General features: G+C 45.2%; 1 protein-coding gene across 3 annotated transcripts in view; it reads left to right on the top strand.

The window, feature by feature from the left end:
* Positions 1-20860, top strand: part of B3GLCT (beta 3-glucosyltransferase) — a 131342-nt gene that overhangs the window by 7944 nt on the left and 102538 nt on the right. For all 3 annotated transcript variants that reach the window (XM_055122776.1, XM_055122768.1, XM_055122762.1), the window contains exons 2-3: positions 5287-5336; positions 16259-16298. In XM_055122776.1, the coding sequence (XP_054978751.1) occupies positions 5287-5336; positions 16259-16298 (90 nt within the window). The remainder of the gene's footprint in view (positions 1-5286; positions 5337-16258; positions 16299-20860) is intronic.

Raw genomic sequence — 20860 nt, 5'->3', positions numbered from 1 at the left:
TTCCTTAGCTCCTGCAGTGCTGCCTTTCTTGTCCCTTCTGTAGCCTCTATGTCCTTGCTCCCCAGGGCTGGGCTTACTCTGGGAGGACAGGGAGCCAGTTAGCTCGAGTCAGGGGGCCAGGCCAGGTGGAAGAGGAGGAAGAGGAGGAGATAGAGGAGGGAAGAGGAGGAAGGGACATGTGAAAGTGAGTGTGTATGTGTGTGTGTGTGTGTGTGTGTGTGTGTGTGTGTATTTCCCTCTCTGCTGTCATTGGATTAACTTCAAAGCAGGTAATTGGAACCGGGTAATTGGCTGTGGGCTTCGCTTTCCCGAGCTTAAGCCCCTCCTGGGCCTGGATTGAAACCTGGAAAGCTCCTGGGGGCGGAGCTGTGCCCAGTGAAAGTAGGTCACAGGGAAGAAGAAAGTGACGCCCCGAAGCCTTCCTCCCACGGGGTGTCAGCAGTGGAAAGTGGCACAGTGCCCCGGTGAGACCGGAGCCCTGCCACAGCCCCGCTCCCGAGCTGGGGCCCGGGCTGATAGAAGCCACGGCGGGCGCTGAGCGAGCTCCGCGCCTTCTGCAGGGCGCCTCTTGGGAGCTTTTGATTTTGCTTGTGTGTTTTTAATTGAATTTAGTTTCCGTGAGGGTTGTTGGAGGGAGCGTTTGGGAGGACAAAGGGGCGCGGGAGCAGAACATGCCCAGTTAGGAGTTTGGCGGTCCCATCCTCTTCCCCGCCTGCGGTCCCTCGTTGCTCTGAAGGGGTGAGAAAAGATAGTTGATTAGTGTTGCTTAAATGCGTGGCAATTAATTCTTCTCAGTTGCCTGTACTCCCGGGCTCAGGCTAGCTGATAAATCTCCGTCCCAAGTTGGTTGTAAGATCTTGATTTATCTCCCAGGATAGGTGCGTGAGCACATTAGTTGGTGTGAATTATTTAAAGTTATCATGAAAAAGGTCTTATTTCTATTGCCTGCCCTGATTTGCACTTTAAATATAGTTCCCTGTAGCAATTCACGAGAATTCATGTTGAAAATAGAAAAGGGAAAATTACTTTTAAACAGCAGTTTGGCATATAAGAGCATGATTTACCTTAGAATATTTCTCCAGCTGCACATTAAGGCCATGTTCTCAGGAATTTTTTTCTTTTTCTGAATCTGGAAATTAGTGTGAAACCAAGCAACAAACCTTGAGCCCCAGATGGCCACTCCCTTAGGGCCCCCTCTTCTCCTGCTCGCTCCGTCCATTCTCCCACAGGTAGTATTGAACAACAACACCCGAGGCTCCCGTGAGAGTTAAGTGGCAAATAATTTTCTTACCTCTCTTGTTAATTTTTCTTGTTTTTTTCCCCCTCTGCACTATTTTTTCTTTGTCTTTGTGAACTCTGATAGTGGAAATATGCTGGTAGTCATTCTTTAGGTGGCTTATTGTTTGAAGATTTGATTTATCAACACTAGCAGAGTATATTCTCTGCGTGCAGGGGTGTGGGGAGCAGATGCAGCTCTGCCCCCGGCACGTGCCTCCCTGTGAGATCCTGGGTGCACAAAAACAAAAGCAAAAAACCAAATCAACACACTAAGTGTTTAGCAAACACTAAAACCAAGAAACAGAAATCAACCCCAAATCTCTTTGGATCCTGGATTTTTTTTCTCTTTTATTTCAGTTATTGTAGAGATTAAAGCATTTTTAAAATTTATTTTGTTCTTTTTTGTTTGCTTTTGTTTCGGGGCCACACCTGGCAGTGCTCAGGGCTCACTTCTGGCTCTGCAATCAAGGATCCCTCCTGGTGGGGCTCGGGGTGTGATATGAAGTGCCAGGAATGGAACCTACCGTACTATCTTTCCAGCCTCCAATTTTAATTAGTTAATTAATTTATGGTCACCTAATAGATATTGTGTCACCGTATGATGAGCTCTAATAAGTAACCCTGATACATTTCTTGTCATTGCTTTAAGTATTATATACTTCGTTTGTGTCATGGGAGAAAGGAGTTCTTAATTTCACAGCAGAATGAGGGGAAGAAACAGAATTTAAAACGGTCATAGTAACTCCAGGCCTTTGTATTCCTGGAGAGAACAAAAAAATATTTTTTGAATTCACCCTTTCTCAGTTAAGCCTTGTTTGAATAAAGCTATGGTATCTTGATTATGATAAGCAGGAATTTTCAGATAATTTATAGGAAACATCTTTCCTCCATGTAGCTGTTAATTTACTAAGTGACACTGGCAACTTATATTTAGCTGCTATATATTGTTTTTGTTTCTGGGCCCACTTGGCAGTGTTGGGGGGCTACTCCTGGTTCCATGTCCTGGGGGGTCACTCCCTATGGTGCTCAAGGATCCTGCACACAAAACCAGCACCCCTTGGGTGTTTGTTTATGAAAGTTGAGGCAAAAGCAATGTTCAGAACCAGTTCTCAGTTCAAATACTTTCCCTTCAGATCCAGGTGTGTTCTCAGGGGCTGGGCTTTCTTACTGTTCATTTTCCCCTTAGCTCTCCAACCGTATAAGAAGGTGAGACTAAATGCTGGTTGTTGGATGATGAGACAAATGTGTTCAGTTGAGAAGGTTTTTTTTTTTTTTTAAATTAAAGAACTGTGATTCACAAATTTATTGATGGTTGAATTTTAGGAATATATATTTTTCTTTTTTTTTGGGTCACACTGGGTGATGCCTAGGGGTAACTCCTACTTCTGTACTCAGGAATTACTCCTGGCAATGCTTGGGGGACCATATGGGATGCTGGGGGATCAAACTCGGGTGGGCCAGTGCAAGGCAAACACCCTCCCTGCCACACCAGTCCCACTACCAGTGTAACTTTCCTCCACCAGTGTTCCCATGTTCCCTCTCCACCCTACCCCCCATCCTGTCCCTGCCTGTCAGCTTGATAAGCACATTACAGTGTCAGTGGTTGCGGCTTAGATCTAGTGTTTTCAGTTTTGTTGAGTCTGTGTTTTGGATATATGGCTATATATCCTCATCCATATCACCAGTATAACAGAAGCCCTGATGACTGTTCACCCCTTACTTCCCATCCTTTTCTTCCCCCTTGCTTTCTTCCCTGTGAGGTGTATTTTTTTCTTAATGAAAGGAATTTGAGCCAGAAAGACTTTGACTGTTCATGTCTGAAAGTCAGGATTGATGGAAGATGATGGATTGATTTTTTTTTTTTTTTGCCTCCTAAGTGGTGCTCTGGATACACAGGTACCACTCCTGGCATTACTTAGTTGACAGTAGTTCAATCAGTGCAGGGACGCAGGGCTGCAGGGCTGCGGAGCACCAGGTGCCTGGAGCCTCCAGGGCCACTCCCTGTGATGTGTGTGAGACCGGCGGGTGCTGGGACCCCAGCCTGGGCTGGTGTTCTGTTTCTTTGACCCCAGGAAAATGGATTGGTTGGATCAGCTCTTTGACTGACGAGAATGATTTTCTGTTTTGCAAGTTGTCAGAAGCAGTTTAGCAGTTGTCTGGTACTGGGTGCTGTTAATATATCACAGCATCTCTATATGAAGATTATTAATCTATTTTAAAATATTCTTGTGGAATTTAAATGTGCATGCCACCTAGATGGTAAATGAAACCAGTGTATTAAGCATTCAGTATCACACTGTAAAGGATATTTAGGGTTAAATCAATTCTTAGGACTTAATGATTATTTTTTGCCTTGTTTTCTCTGTGTGTATGTATGAAATGCAAGAAACTAGATCAGACCCAATGAAAAGAGTAGGGAGAAAGGAATACTAGCATATCAGTATTGTAAAGACTTACGTTTATTGGGGCTGGAGCGACAGTACAGTGGGCAGGGTGTTTGCCTTGCACACGGCTGACCCAGTTCAATCCCTGGCATCTCATTTGGTCCCCCAAGTACCGCCTGGAGTAACTCCTGAGTGCAAAGCCAGGAGTAACCCCTGAGCATATCTGAGTGTGACCCAAAAAGCAAAAAAGAAAAAAAGTCATTTATTGAATAAATTTTTATGGAGCATCTTCTATGTGCTGACTGTGACCTTGATTCCATGGCAAACAGTAAATAAAAGTACACTTTTTTGTGTGTGTGTGTGTGTGTGTATGCACATGGAGCTTACAGTAGATGACTAATAACATACAAGTAACAAACAGATAGACATATAAAAATATGTGTGTATATATATATATAAATTTATATATCTCAGCAGATGGCAATAAAGCCCAGTGGAGAAGGGAGGAGAGGATGATTGTTTTCATGTGAGTCTCTGGAATTCCTTCCATCCTCTGAATTCCACACATAGAGGTTCACATGGCTTATCTTTCAATTTCACCCTGCCTTTTGAAATGTCATCCTACAAATGGAGCTGATAAAACCATCTTAATCATTTGCTTCTTAGTGTGAACGTGCTTTAACTTTCTGTGAGCAAATGTTATGGAGAGAGAACTTGAGGTGTAAGATTGCTAAGACCCAGAGACAAGTCTGTCTCCTCTTTCCGGGCAGGGTCTCCTCTGGTACCCAGGGAATCACTACTGACGCTTTGCACAGCATCATTACTCCATGGGGTTGCCTGTCCCACCTTTCAGTACACTGGACTCTCGGGCATTGCCCACTGCTCTGGAGAGAGCAAATGATAAAGTAAACACTTTCCTCTTAGCTCTTCACTGTTAAGTGAAGGTACCGGTTTTGGTCAGGTTAACTAACTTTCCTATTTGTTTTATCACTTCACCTTTATATTTTCAAAGTGTTACTGTCATATTATTATTTTAAGATGCAGAGCCTAACTCTCTAGGGATAGCTTTCTCTAGTTACGCGCTTTCACTCAGAAACATGAAATCACTGTGAGTGGGGAATGGAGGTGAGTCCCTTCACTCCCCTGTAACAGGTTCTGTTAACTCTCTCCAGCTGCCTGTTCTGGCCACAGCTTCTGCGACATGCTGTCAGCCCTGTGTGCTCCAGATTCAGCCCTGCTGCCGACTAGGTCCCCACTCAGTCCCCTGGACTCTCAGGAGTTCTTTGCCGAACGAAGAAGCCCCTGAATTGAGGTTTCTCGGGAGTTGTATTGTGTCCACATCTCTTTTGTGATTTATTTCTGCAGACACACAGATTTACTTTTTTCAGCGTAGTATTTCTTTAGCTTGGTAGCCTAAGCAGCTGGGCTCCGCGCTGATGAAAATTTCTGGTCTGGAGAGGAAGGCAGTCAGAAGGACTTGTTTGCAGCAATGCGGCTGCTGAAGAATGAGAACATTGTGTCCTAGTGAAGCATCAGTTTTTTTCTTCCTTCTAAGCAAAACTGTTGAATGCGAGAATAAGTCTTAATTGCTCATTTTAATGTAAAAATATTTCCTCTTTTCCAGCGTTTGCTTTGCTTTCTGAAGATACAAAGAAAGAGGCCAAGCAGTCTAAGGTACTCATTTTAATAATCCAATCTACTGAGATTCATTTATATGTGTTTAAATGGGAACAGTAATGATGGTATCTTTTCGCACTTGACAAGATTTTTTAAAGAATGAATTAGTGAATTGTTGATTAGCATAGAATTTGAATCTCCAGAAACATCCTACAGAAAAGATGCTTTCTTTAGAATCTTTACAAATAAAACCTATTAATAGTTAAAGCAAATATATTGAGGCTTACAGTTTATTTTAAGATGATATTGGACCAGAGCAATAGTACAGTGGGTAAGGTGCTTGCCTTCCACATGTCTGACCTGGGTTTGATCCCTGGCATCACGTATGGTCCCCCGAGCCCCATCAGAGTGATTCCTGAGCACAGAGCTAGGGGAAAGTCCTCCTGAGCACTGCTGGGTGTGGCAAAAAAAACAGAGAAAGATGTTTTCAGGGAGATAGTACAGGAGTTAAGACCTTACACACGTCTGACCTCAGTGAGGCCCCCCCCACCCCCATCGAGTGATCCCTGAGTCCAGAGCCAGAATAGGCTCTGAGCACTGTCTGTGGGGCTCTAGCTGCACTCCCCATGGGCACCTTCAAGGGAGAAAATAAAAGAAGAAAGATGTTTTGAAGTGGAGTTAGATATTCTGCTTTTGTTTGGGGGCCAAAGCTTGCAGTGCTTGGGGGCTGCTTCCAGCTTCGTGCTCAGGGGGCACTCTGGGTGGTCTCAGCAGACCAGTAGGCTCTGGGCTTTGAACCCAGACCTCAGGCTGTTGTGCTATTGGAGTGAGACATTTTAAAAGTTATGTTTTAATTCCATAGTTTTCCGCCCTTCCCTGTCTTAGTCCTTGGGCTTCATTTTATATTTTCTCCTGGGCTATAAGAGCTTTACTAGCCGTCCCTTCACTTTCTTTTTCTTTCTCTTTTGTGGGTTACTCCTGCTGATGCCCAACGGTTATTCCTGGCTCTGTGCTCTGGAATTACTCCTGGTGGTGCTTGGGAACCCTATGGGATGCCGGGAATCAAATCCCGTCAGTGCATGCAAGACAAACGCCCTCTCGTACTGTCTCTATAACCCCAAAGCCCTCAGTTAGAGGGTGGGACATGTGCAAGAAGGGCAAGCTGGGATGAGCTGAGAGCCCCCAAAGACGTCTGCCGAGCCCCGGCCTACTCAGAGTGAGACTCTAAGCCTGGAATCCCAGAGAGAGACAGAACTTACATCTCAGGGCCAAGACTCCTTTGTCTTCTTGCCTGCTGGCGGAAGCCTCGCTTTGGGGCCTTCCACCACGTCAGTTAGGCAGACGAGCAACAGAAGCCAGTATCGTTGTCCTCTGCCTTGTTTGTGTCCTCTTACGGCTTCTGTGAGTGACGCTGAGATGTCTTCCCCCTCTCCCAGCGTTGCTGCTGCTGCCCCTCTCCCTGCTTGCTGGGGCCACACTCACTTAGTGGTGGTGCGTGTGCAGGTTCTGGGGGAGCATTCACCGGGGGCCACAGTCCGGGCCACAGTCTTTCTGAGGGCTACTCCCTCAGGTTGTGGTGCTTGTATTCAGTGGCTGTGAACTGGGGGTTCCTAGTGGCATGGGGGCAGTATGGGGGAGCGGGGGGCGGGGGGTCCCTGGCAGCAGCGCTGGCAGCCCATACTACGAGCATGCAGATGTCATGGGCTCACTGCTGTGAGGTGGGTTCTTCTAGCCACTGAGCCACCCTGCTGCCCACCCAGCCCCATGTGTTTATTTATTTTCCGGTTATTTTTTCTGGTCACATCCAGTGGTGCTCAGGCTCTGTGCTCCGGAGTCACTCCCAGTGGACCTGGGAAGTGAACCTTGAACCTGGGTCAGCTATGTTTGAGGCAAGGGCCCTGTCTGCTTTACTATCACGTTGACCCTGGCTTTTTTTTTTTTTAACTCCAGAATTAGAATATGAGGTTTTCCACTAGGAGGTTTCTTTTATCAATAATATTATATGTTTAAATTTTAAATTTTATTATGAATTTTTTCTTTTTTTTTTAACCCAACCCAGAGGAAAAGGGAATAATAATTCTCTATTGTTTTCAGATTCCTTTTGGTTAATAGAGCATTTTTGGATGTTTCACTTAATTTGTTCTTTGTGATGGTCCCATTATTTGCTAACCAAAGTGGGTAGTTCCATGTATAGCAGAGAAAATCTACCTTCTGAGAAGTTAGTGATTTGACTGAGATTACATGGTCAAATTAAAGGGGGGAAGGCAGAATTCTAAATTTTTGAATCATGCATTTTTCACTCTGCAATTTTATATTTTACAGCACAGACATTACAATATCTGAGAGAGAGAGAGTGAGAGAGAGAGAGTTCATAACGAGGCTCATTTAGAATGAATTAAACTCCTACCTAAAAGTTACTAAAAAGGAATTAAAATTTTGTGTAATGAATTTATAAATTATAGCACATATAATTCCACACAAAACAAATCTCCCTACCCCCCACATGTGGGTTTTCAGGAATCTTTCAAATGAGGAACTGCATCTTTTGCCTACATACATAAATACAAATAGAAATGAAGATGAGTTCTGCATCTTGTTGTCTTTTTTTTTTCATGCTAAGGGATTAGCGCTCTTAAACAGTGACATCAACGCCTCTGTGCTTAGCTCACAAGCCAGAAAAGCTGCTAATGTCCTGAGGAGAGGTAGTTGTAAAATGTGGACACAGATGTGCCTGAGATGGGGGGACGGAGAAGGGCCCATGTGTCCTGGGTGGTGGAAGGCCCGTAGATGGACTGAGAGGTAGGGCTTGAGGCTCAACATAGTGGTGATCTTTTGCCTACGTGTAGTACAAATAGTGATAAGGACTAGTTTTGTATCTTACTGTCTTTTTTCTTTTCTTTCATGCAAAGGTATTAGAGCTCTTGAAAACTGCCATTAATCTCCCCGTCGTTAATCTCCATTTAGGCCTGGGGTCCTTTTGCAGAACTTCCCATACACTCCTGCCTGCAGTGGCCATCTGCCAGTGGGGCCTGTGCTCGGAGCTCTGTCCTCAGACCCTTCCCTTTGTGTCATGCCCTGACACTCTCCTGGATCGTGACTTAGCCCCACTTTTAGGCAGCCTGCCTGCTGTGGCTCTTGCTCCAGTTGCGCATGTGGCTTTGCCGCAGTGCCTCCCTTGCCCTCTTCATCCTGCAGTTTGACCTGCTCTCTCAATGCTGGGCTGCCTTGTTGCATTCTGTCCTGTGTGAGGGACAGGGAGAGCCAGACCTGGAAGCCAGATTGCTGAGGTTCACAATCTGTTTCCAACACTTGAACTGCTGTAAGGCCTAACTAGACCTCATGAGACCTCACGTCATTCCTCTTTGTAAGATAGGGTGATTGGAGTGTGTGTGTGTGTGTGTGTGTGTGTGTGTGTGTGTGTGTGTGTGTATGTGCACGCGCACAGTGCCATACCCTATTTCATTGTTTATCTTTAGGTGACAACAAGAAATCGAGCAGCCTTTCTGCAGAAATCTGCACAAGTCTAAATTAAAAAGAGAAACCATGGGGACTGGAGTGATTGTACAGCGGGTACAGCACTTGCCTTGCATGCAGCTGATCTGAGTTCAGTTCCTGACAGCAAGCATGGTACTTTGAGTACTGCCAGGAGTCATCCTGAGAGCAGAGCCAGGAGTGAGCCCCTGGGTATGGCCCCCAAACAAAACAAAACAAAACAAAACAAAACAAAACAAAACAAAACAAAACAAAACAAAGAAATACCAGAAAAGAAAAACACAAACAAAAATATTGCCCCCCCCCCCCAGCACTGCTGCTTTCATTCTTTCTTTTTTGTATATGTTGGTCACTTAGATCAACTGCAGCAAATGAGGAGGAGGAGGAGGAGGACTGGCGACCCAGGGGTGCTTTACTCTTCGATTCTCTGCTTACAGGCATGAAGAGTTCAGGCCTCTCTGTCAGCCCACTTGCTGAGCGTTGTGGAGAGTCACAAACAGCACTGCTGGTTTGTGATTCCCTGGCACCCCAACAAAGTGTGAGACACCCAGTGAGCACTGCAGCCAAAGCTCACGAGAACATGGAGACCAAGTGTGTGTGATTCCCATGATCACAGTGACAACGAAGGGGAGGGGAGGGAGGGTAGAATCCAAGTGTGAAAACTGACAGATCAGGGGGTTCTGCTCAGTGGAGGGCAGAGAGGAAACGTCCCCGCATGGCTTTGGTTCCTTCTGGGTCTATTGAACAATGAAACTAAGAGCAGACACATCAGTTGGAGAAAAAGCCAATTGAATTACATACCTATGGTGGGGCCAAGTCAAGGCATGTACACTGCGGGCTTAGGAGTGCGGTAGGGACTTGGGTTTGAAGGAGAGACCAACCAGGGTGACCTGGTGGCAGAGACAAAACAGCTTGGTGACTAGCTGTTTGCCCTGCCACACCACGAATCTTCTCCAATCCGCAGGTTATTTCTCATAAAAAGCCTAATTTTGGACAAGATCCTCACTTTTCATTTCTCCAGGTAGTTAGGTGTTAAAAGTTTCTTAAGAGCCTACAGGATCTTGGATGGCCTTAGTTGGAAGTAATCCACATGCCACAGGCCTGCTCTGGGTGTGCTGGGGAGACCCAGCCTCTGCCAGTGTTCAGACTTCTAGTTACTCAGGGCAGGAGCCATGGCACACTGTGCAGGGCCCTTGCCTTGCAAGTGGCCAGCCCTGGTTCACTCCTGGCACCACATTTGGTTCCCCAAGCCCTGCCAAGAGTGATCCCTGAACATCACTGTATGTGGCCCCCAAACCAGAAACAGGCAAAACCCCATCAAATTACTCTCTCACAAAACCCCAGTGAAGTAGGTCTTGTTACTCTTTTTCTTTTCCTGTAGCTGAGAAATTGAGGCTTGTCATAGTATATGGAACCAACCTTAGGACAGAGAAGCCACTTCCAACCTAGCGTTTTGGTGAACACATCAGGACCAGTCCATTTTGTCCAGCTTTTAGGCTGGTGGTGTGGTTCGAGACAGAATAAAAGATGTCCTTTTGCCCCTCGTCTTAAAAGATCTATTTTTTCACTCTCATTAGAAATTTTTTCCCACACTTTTTATTAAAGCACTGTGATTTACAGAGTGTCCCATAGTTGAGTTTTAGACATACAATATTACAGCACTGATCCACCACCAGTTCAGCGTCCCTCCACCAACACTCCTGGGTTCCCTCCCATCACCCCTCCCCTCCCTTTCTTCGAAGATTTTATATCAAGTTCTTTGGAGAATATTTTATCTCTTAATGGGGAATTTATAAACTAGACATCATATATGCATTGCAAATGTTCAAATCTGTTGTGCTTAAAAAAAAATATCAAGTCTGTACGGAAGGGGACTTGGATTTGTCTTGCCCTGGTTAGGGTAGGAGCCTTAGGAACAAATAAATCCCTTTCCTGTCCGAGTCGGGATTCAGTTGACTTATAAACCTTGACGCTGAGTGCATTTTGATTGATATTGATAGTCCGTGTTGGAAATGTGCTGCCGCAGAGATACTAAAACAAACCATGTGTTTCTTCTGAGAGGAAGAGTAAGCTTTCCTACTTACTGGGGGAAGCTGGAGACAGAATTTTAAATGTTCTGTCAATTTGTTCTTTTAGTCTAGTTTTCTTTCTCAGAGGGGAATTCATGCAAACTCATTTTGGTTGTTTCAGTTCATCTAAGTCAACCATTCCTTGGATATTTTAGTTTTCACAGTTTATGTATTGAGCCATTTGAAACATCTCCTTGTGGGGCTTGGGGAGATAGTACAGCAGGTAGTGAGTTTGCCTTGCACGCAGCTGAACTGGGTTTGATTCCTGGCATCCCATATGGTACCTCAAGCACCACCAGGAAGTGGTCCCTGAGTGCAGAGCCAGGAGTATGCCCTGGCATCACTAGGTGTGCCCCCCAAGACAAAACAGAACAATAAAAAAAAGAAAAAAATGCTATGCCACCTAATAAAATTAGAAGCATTGCTTTTCTAATCTTTTTCTTTTATTGAATCACTGTGAGATACACAGGTACAAAGCTGTTCATGATTCGATTTCAGTCAGATAATGTCTGAAACCATTCCTCCACCAGTGTACACTTCCCAGCACAGGCGTCCTCAGTTTCCCTATTGCCCCTCAGCTTACCTCTGTAGCAGAAACTTTTTTTCTTTCTTTCTCTCTCTCTTGTATTTTAGGCATTATGGTTCACAATACAGGTACTGAGAGGTTATCATGTTTGTTCCTTTACCTACTTTCAGCAAGCAGTTCTTATCCACAGCTGTCATTTCCAACTATCGTTGTCACAGTGGTCCCTTCTCTGGCCCAACTGTCCTCTCCCCTAGCACCTAAGGCAGGCTTTCAACCATGAACCTGTTCTCCTGGGCCTTGTTTCTATTGTCCTTGAATATTAGTCTCATACTAAAAACGTTGCTTTTTTCCTATTTTTCAAAGAATGATACCAAGTAGTCCATAGTCTAGTTGGTATCATCTATAGCTTAAGTCGTCTAGCTTGGATGCAATGTACTCAGGATGCATCTTTCAGCTTTAGAGAGAGGTATTAATTTTTGCTTACTTACGGAGTATGTTCATATCTACTGATGCACTTTTTTAAAAGATTGCACCTGGAGGAGGAATGCCATGTGCAAGGAGCATGGGAAATGTGTCAGAGACCTGAGTTTGGATCCTGCTTCTGAGATTGGAATAGCCAATGCTGTCTTATTTTTTTTCTCCTTTAATTGTAAGCAAGTACACGCAATAGAAAGAATTCCATCTTAACCATTTAAAAACATGCATTCCACTAATAATAAGTACCTATTTTGTTGTGGAAGAAATCTCCAGAACTCTTCTCCTTTTGCAAAACTGAAAAGCTATCTTGAACAACTCCATTTCTCCTCCTCAGGGTCCCTGGCAGTTACCATTATTCCCTCCTCCTCCTACTTCTCCCTCCCTTCCTCCCACCCTCCCTCCCTCCCTTCCTTCTTCCTTCTTCTTTCTTCTTCCAATGAGACAGTGAGTCTTTCAGGGCGTAAGTAAGAGCTTTGGAATCAGCGTGACCAGGGCTGTGCCGGCTTCACCATTTATAAGTCTGAATTGAAGTTTCACTCTTTTATTTGGGACACACCCAGTGGTGCTCAGGGCTTATGCGTGCTTCTGCACTCTGGGATCACTCCTGGTGTGCTCGGGGGACCATAGGGAGTGCTCAGAATCAAACCTGGGTTGGCCATGTGCATGTAAGGCAAACATCCTACTCTGCCTGCTGTACTATTGCTCTGGCCCCTTACTCTATTGAAGACTATTTTATTCTGGTTTGGGGACCATATCAGCAGTGCTTACAGATTACTCTCCTGGCACTCTGTTTAGGGATCATTCCTGGAGGGCTTAGGGGACCAGATCGCATGCCCGAAATCTAACCCAGGGTGGCCACATGCAAGGCAAATGCACTACGTCAGGTATTATTGCTCAGTCCCTGAGTAATACTTCATTACTGGTTCCTCTTTATCTACTCCAGTGCTGTTTTTAGATCTAAAATTTCTAATTGCTTCTGACCCTCATCTGTTCACTGAATTGTGGCCTCTAAAGAAGAAGGCAGTTGGCCAAGAGGCAGGCGGTCCCTCTGGGTCTGAGGCAAGCATTCCTTTCTGCGAGCACACTGCTAAGAGCATGAAGACCCATGCTGACTTAAGGGCTAAAATGTGGCTTTGCTTCAGTTCATTTAAAGTAACATGGAGAGCATCATGCTGAGTGAAATGAGTCAGAGGGAGAGGGATAGACATAGAATGACTGCATTCATTTGTGGAATATAAAAAAACATAGTATGAGATTAATATCCAAGGACAGTGAAAGCAAAGTCCAGGAGGGCTGGTCCGTGGTTGGAAACTTGCTAACAGTATGTGTGTGAGGAGGGCAGTTGGACAGGGAAGGGACTTCTATGAAAATGATAATTGGAATTGATCATTCTGGATGAGAACTGAGTGCTGAAAGTAGGTAAAGGGTACATGATAACCTTACAGATTTTAGATTTTTCTTTTTTTTTTGCTTTTTGGGTCACACCCAGTGATGCTCAGGGGTTACTCCTGGCTCTGTGGTCAGGAATTACTCCTGGCAGTGCTTGGGGGGACCATATGGAATGTGGAATGCTGGGGATTGAACCCGGGTTGGCTGCCTGCAAGGTAAATGCCCTACCCGCTGTACTATCCCTCCAGCCCCATGATAACCTTTCATTACCTGTTTTGCAAACCATAATGCCCAGAAAGGGGTTGGGGCTGAGAGAGAGAGAGAGAGAGAGAGAGAGAGAGAGAGACAGAGACAGAGACAGAGAGACAGAGACAGAGACAGAGACAGAGAGACAGAGACAGAGACAGAGACAGACAGACACAGAGAGATGGAGACAGAGACAGGAGGAAGGGAGAGAGAAAAAGAGAGAGAGACAGACATGAGGGAGGGAGAGAGAGACAAAGACAGGAGGAAGGGAGAGAGAGAAAGGAGAGAGAGTGACGGGAGGGAGGGAGAAAAGGAGAAAGACAGGAAGGAGGGAGGGGAGAGAGAAAGGAGAGAGACAGAGAGGAGAGAGGGAGAAAGAAAGAGAAAGAAAGAGACAGGAGAGAGGCAGAAAAAGAGAGATCAAGAGAGAGAGAGCGAGCCTGTGGGGGGGGGGGTGAGGATGGGAAGGAAACTTGGGACTTTGGCAGTAGGAAACATACACTGGTAAAGGTATGGGGTTGGAACATAGTATGACTGAAACCCAATCATTAACAACTTTATAACTGTGTATCTCATGGTGATTCAGTACAAATAAATAATAAATGTATAAAGTGGCTTGAGCGTTCCCATCTTGGTTAGTGAGCTTCAAGTTGGTTGGCCCTCACGGGTGGCTTATGAGAGGTGGGAGGAGAGAGATAGTCACTTTCTACTGACAGGCCTCTGCCGTCCCGGGACCCACTGGGAAGGCAAAGGATGATGAGGTCTGCCATGGATCCTCATGTGCATGGGCCAGCGCCTGACCAGTTCCACACCTAATGTCTGCTTGGCCTTCTCGTCACAGGAGTCAGTTCCTACCTCCTGATTTTTCTCGAAGCTGTGGGCTCAGACAGGAGTGAGAAATTGCTCTTTGCAGGAAAGGAAAGCCAGTCGTAGGCCTTACCCAGGGTTTCTAGGTTCTTGTCTTTTTTCACAGAAAGGAATTTCAGGAGTAGACAGCAGTGAAGTAAAAACACATTTTATTTGGAGGCTTTTAGGTAAGAGAAGGAGGGTGTGTGTGTGTGTGTGTGTGTGTGTGAGAGAGAGAGAGAGAGAGAGAGAGAGAGAGAGAGAGAGAGAGAGAGTCCAGGAGAGAATGTGGGCTTCTCCAGAGGTGAGAGAGCCCTGTACCTATCTCAAGAAGGACGATGCAGGCAACACATGTGCTCATGCACCTCCTGTGCTTGTCCACATGGGCACACACAGCACATGGGCTTAGGTAGCATATGTGCATGTTTTCTTTGTTCAAGATGGCTTTTATAGGGTCTCTCCAACCTGCTCCCACTTGGGCATCTACCTAGGTAAAAGGATGTAGCTAGGGTGGTGGCCAAGGGGGTAGAGTTGGAAGTGGTCAATGGCCCTTTTTGAAATTACTTGGCTGGCCTTTGTCCCTGCTGGAGCTTCTCCCCAAGTGGGGGTCCAGCCTTCTCTGGGTCTGTTGGCACCAGATGAAAATCTTATGAGGCCCCTTAACTTACACGGTGGGTCCTGAGGGCCTCAGCACTAGGTGAGTTTACTGCTCCCTTGGAATGCCATTGCCATGGAGACCCTTCCCTGTCTGAGTATATTAAGCTCCTCCCCAAAGTGGGAGTTTGATTGGGAGTAGGGGACACGTCACTTTGATCTCAAAGTGAACCCCCTCAGCACATCCCTGAGGGCTTCTGTGCACAGTGGCATTTCTGCCCCGAGGCAGAGGCGCTATCAGAAGCTACTGTCTGAGGTAGTGGCTTCCTGCTGTCCAGCTCTCCCTCCTCTGTCATTTCCAAGGATTCCCCGCCCCCCCAACCCGACAGAATGCGTCTTCGTGTGGCTGTATCCTGGCTTTCCAACTATTCCTGATTTTGTTCAAGACTCATACTGGCATTTCTTGCGGCAATTTATGAAGAAAATAGAAGGCTTCTTGCCCCTTTCCAGTTTGCAAAATTGCAGCATGAATGGGGGATGGTCGCAAGGAGGAGGGCAATTAGCAGAAGCAGCTCTGTTTTGTCTGCCAGAAAAGACAATGATCATTGTATGATTGTAACCCAAATATGAAAGCTTGTAACTATCTCACAGTGATTCAATAAAATTAAAAAAACAAAAACAACAAAAAAGAAAAAGCAATGAAAACAGCACATTTAGCTGCTGACACTTTGCAGGTTGTCAGAGCAGGCCATTGCAAGCCCCTCCCCTGCGGTCCCAGGCCAGGAGCAGGCATCTCTGTGCTGGAGCCTGAATGCTTTGTTGTGCCACTCCCTCCTGGGCACGGGCTCTCACAGCCACAGACTGACCACCTCCAGGGCCCCGGGTAGGCCTTGGGGAGAGGGACACATGCTCGGTTCCTGAGGGCCGTGTGCCTGCATGCAGAGATGACAGTGCGGTAAAATGTCTCTTCAGGGGGACACATGGCCAGAACTGACACTGTCTCTGATGGTTGTGGTGCTGTGGTGCTCGCAAGGTTCTCCATTCAACCTTCCCAACAACATCAGGAACTGGTTACATTCCATTTTTACACCGAAGGACAGAGCCTTTGTTCCCATAAGTGATTTGCTAGAGATTACACAGGAAAGGGGTGGGCCAGAGGAGGCTGCTGGCGAGAGATTGAAGCACATCCCAGCTGCTTGGCTCCATCAGAATTCATCTCTTTCTGTAGTTTCCGTCATTTCCACGCTTCTCATGTTAGTATGCATTAGACACACCTTTGCAAGCTACTGCTGACTTTTTAAATATCTTCTTTTTTTTTCTCTCTCATATTTAAAATGCAGAATTTCGAGAGAAATGGTAGACCAACGAAAAATGACCTAGGTAAGTAATTCTTTTTATTATTTATTTTGGAGGGGTAGGAACCTATTTAGCAGTGCTTGAGGCTTACTCGTGACCCTGTCCTCAGGGGTCTCTCCTGGCAGTGATCAGGAGGCTTTCTGGTGTGGGGTATTGAATCCGCATTGGTTGCAGACAGGGTAAGTACCTTCCTTGATGTACTCTCTCTCTGGTTCCTTCTTCTTTTTAAATTAAGAGTCTGTACCCAGGCATATTTCTTATAAACTGAGTTTCAGTTTTCCTTTCTGATTTTATTTATGGGCAAATATTCTCATACAAATACTCTGGCTTCAGTCCAGCCCACTGGTGACCCTCCTGGAGAGTCCGGGGTGGGGGTGGGGGGAGGGTGGTGTTTTCCATCTTCACTTATTGGTAGATATAGGTGTGGAAGTAACAGCTAATCTGCTGGATTTAAATCCCTCAGCCATCATTCATTGAGTTTTCTTCAGGGCATAGTGCCAGGCCAGGAGAGAGTTGTGGGGATGACCCCGAGGATTAACACAAAGCTCCTGTTATCCCGGGCTGCAAGTAGTGGATAATGCACAAGCCTTGGTGCCTGTGCTCTTCTCCAAGGACTTAGTTGCTTATTTTCTTTTTTTGGCGGGGGCGGGGGAGGGGCACACACCTGGTGGTGCTTGGAGGCTTACTCCTGGCTCAGAAATCACTCCTGGTGAGCTTGGGGGACCATATGGGGTGCCAGGGATTGAACCTGGGTGGGCCTCATGCAAGGCAAACCCCTACCTGCTGTACTGTTGCTCTCTTCCATTCCCCTTCCCCCCCTTTTTGGTGTTTGGGCCACATCCAGCAGTGCTCAGGGGTCACTTTTGGCTCTGCACTCAGGGATCACTTCTGATGGTGCTCAGAGGACCATGTAGGATACTGGGAAATGAACCAGGGTTGACTGTGTGCAAGGCAAGCACCCTACCCACTGTACTATGACTTCAGCCTGTAGTTGCCCATTTGTTGACCCCCCAGAGACCATTTGCTCTTCAGGGCAGCTGTTCAGAACTGCACCTTCTGCTTCTCTCAGGCTCATCTGGACGTCACTGTTTTGCTGGGATCTGGGGGTGGTTGGGTTTGTGGCACTCAAGGACCACCTAGTCTGCACTGACTCCGCAGGGCCAAAGACCAGCCTTCTTTAAGAAGTCCTTCGGATGCTTCCCTCCCCCTCCTCTCTATTGAAACATTCTGTAGGGCTTGGCCTCTCCTGCCCATATGGCAGCTTTCTCTCAGCTGCCAACCCAAGTTGGTTTGGGTATTTTTTTTTAATTAAAGTTGATGGTTCTATTTGTAGTAAATAATTATTTGATGAACTGATAACCGTAGTCTGGGACATGGGCTTGAAAGTGCCAAAGGGAAGTTTCCCTTGCACAAGTGAATCTTGGTCTTTGTGAATGCAGTTGACAAATTGTAGCAATACTTAACTTGACATAAAGTCATCTGGAAAGGACCCAGTGGACTTAATTTGTCCCATTCCATAAGTCGGTTGGACTAGGGGGGCTTTGGAGCTGCCCTAGAGGTTCCGACAATACTCAGGGCCGTGTGACCAGCTCAAAGAGCTCGGCAGCCTTTTCCTCTCTTTTGGGTCACTGCCTAATCACTAGTCACCCATGACAATTATTCAGGCCAACTACAGCCTGGTATATGTGTGCATGTTCATATTTGTTTCAGCTGTAAGTCAATAGGCTGCTTGTTATTCAGCTTTTATCAGAACATCACTGAAAAACACCTGCACGGTGGAATCCATTTCCAGGTAATTTCTGAGCACGAAAGGATTACTGGAGGTGTGCTCAGCAGCTGAAAAAATAGAGAGCCTTTCATTCCTTTCATCTTCAGAGAAGCAGCTTTTCTCCTGCAGGGACCCTTTTCTAACCATCACGTAGATTCCGTTGCCTCTCCTTCCTGCTCTCGGCAGCTTTGGAATCGCAGCATCCTTTCTGTCTTCTGGTCTCATTTCTTTTTTTTTTTTTTTTCTGGTCTCATTTCTTTATCTTCTCTTTATAGCCTGTCACACTCATCATTACTGTCAGGCACTTAGTGTATGACCAATTTCTTGCACAGTCCTGGAGGAGGGATGGTGATGATCTGTCTCTGATCTTGTCTAAGAATGTGAGTTGTGGCAGTGTTTACTGAAGGCAAATTGCAGTGAGTTATAGACATGCCACCAAAGTGATCCGGATGCACTGGGATTGTTTTACCTAGCTCCGTGGACTGGGCAGAGGAGCTTAAGAGCCAGTGGCTGGGCAGCGTAGAGAGGACAGCTGACTGACCTTGGGATCTGGACCCAGCCAGCTTGTGATTTGGTTTGGAAGGGCTTAGGGTGCATATCAGACAATATTTTTTGGTGCTTACGTAATGGAGAGCAAGGTTTTAAGAGTGTAAGCTGCTGCTAGCACAAGACTGCTAACCTGGGCCTAAGTAGTATGTAAAAATCACTATAGTAATTATCACTTTTTTTTTTCAGTCAGAGGTGGAGTGTGTACTTCATTCTTAGCTTCATTAGTGGAAACCCCCCATTCCCACCCCAACTGAATTCTTTTTCTTAAATTAAATTCCACATGCTGCTCTGGACTTGCATTGTTTCCTGATCTGGGAAGTTCTTCCACCCTTTCTCTGAGTGTTCCCTTCTTTCCTCTGAAAAGGACCCACTCTTTGGGGTCTTTGATGGCTCTTTGTCAGCTGTTGATCTGTAGCCCCTGGCCTCTGAGTTTACTCTAAAAATTCTTTCTGATTAGATCTGGCTGACCCAGCCTCCACCTCAAATGGTATCAATGACTCTTTCCTCCCTGTTTTTCTCAGAAATGCCTGGAGACTCTGCTCACCCACTCAGGGATGGTGCAGAGATGAAGCAGGCTGTGGGATCTCTGATAACCACTTTTCTTTCTCTGCCACTTGTCTGCCACCTTCCATCTTGTGTCTGCAGAACACGGCTGCTTTTAAAAGGGGAACAGAGGAAACACTTCCTCCCAGAAGCACGCCTAGCCCCTGTCCTGCGCCCCTGTGTTCTTTGGTTTCCTGGCCTCTGCTGTGGCATTGCACCTTGTCTTCAGACTCAGCATGGGGCCCATGCTCCTTCATATTTGTATCCCAGAGCCTTCATTCTTGCAGAAGGAGCAGAGATGTTTGTGGGATGAAACGTTGCGCTTAGCATGTGTGATAGCAGCAGGAAGGTGGCGATTTCTTGGGAGCTATGTTAAAAAAAGAAGAAATAAATTCAACTCTCTCAGAGCACAAAACCCAAGTCTATGAAAAGGAGATGAATTGACGTCACTTCCTTCTTGCAAATCCCCTTCCCTGCGTGGAAGAACTGTGGTCTTTGTTAGATAAACAGTGTGAGCCCTGCTGATTTGGTAGAAGATGCAGCAGAAGTTGCTTCTGCTGGTGAGTTCAGGATTCACCCTTTAATGGGTGTCTTTGTTCTTTAAGATGTTTTAAAATTAGGAATTATTTTGAACATAGAAAAGCTATTGACAGTAACATAATGAACGTCCGAGTATTTTATCATCTAACTTAAGAAAGAAAATGTTGCTTAGAGCTCAGGCTTTCTTTCTACCTTTTTTTTTAAAAACAAAAAACTGTTGTTTGTGGGTCACACCTGACTCTGTTCAAGGGCTATTCTAGGCTCAGTGCTCAGGAGTGACAGCAGGTGATGCTCTGTGTACTATGTGGTTCTGAGGATTGAACTGTGGTGGGCTGCCTGCAAGGCAAGTGCTTTACCTTCCCAACTATCTCTCTGGCCCCAAAGCTCAAAGTTTTAAAAATATTATCTTGATTAAAAAAATTCTCTTTCATACTTTCACATTATATGTACACGTTTGTAATGTATTTGTAATATACATAATAGTTTATATTCTCCAAAATATATATGGTTTTGCATCTGTTTCTATATACAATTATCTTTATATGTTTGCAGATCATTGATTTATGTTTTTATTTCTGTGATTATTTTTCTAGCATTCCATTTTTTTGGATTCATCTATGATATCCATTTGCATTCTTTCATGTAGTACTAGTTATTATAGATGATTCTAATTTGTATATCTTATTATATTCCAAGTGGTTATTTGGCTTACATCCATTTTTTTCCTTTTGCACAGTTCAACTGGACATATTCATTATATATTCTTGAATATGCATATGAGAGTTTTTCTAACATGATTAACAGGAGAGGAGTTTCCAGGTCATTGAGTATGTGCATCTTCAACTTTATTAAATTTTACTAAAAAAAATGACTCAAATTGTTTCCTTCATTTTTAACAAACTGAATCTTTATAACTCTCCCTTTGTTTCTCAGCATGTGTTGTTAATATTTCAAATATCGTGGTCTGAAGATTACATTTTAGTTGCTTTGTAAGTGGTCCATTTTTGTCTTTGTATTTAATTTAGAGTGAAGCAGCCAATTTAAAATACAGATAGATATGAGGGGTGCTGGAATTGTGAAACTCTTACAAGAGAGTTCCTATTCAGTGGGTTGTTCAGTGTTTTCTTATAATATTTTTTACTAGGTTTTAACTGAAAAGTGTTCTGGTCTTTTCTAGACTCTTAAG

Source organism: Sorex araneus, chromosome 1 (genome assembly GCF_027595985.1).
Source record: "Sorex araneus isolate mSorAra2 chromosome 1, mSorAra2.pri, whole genome shotgun sequence".
NCBI classification, from domain to species: Eukaryota; Metazoa; Chordata; class Mammalia; order Eulipotyphla; family Soricidae; genus Sorex; species Sorex araneus.
This window is presented reverse-complemented; position numbering and strand designations above follow the sequence as displayed.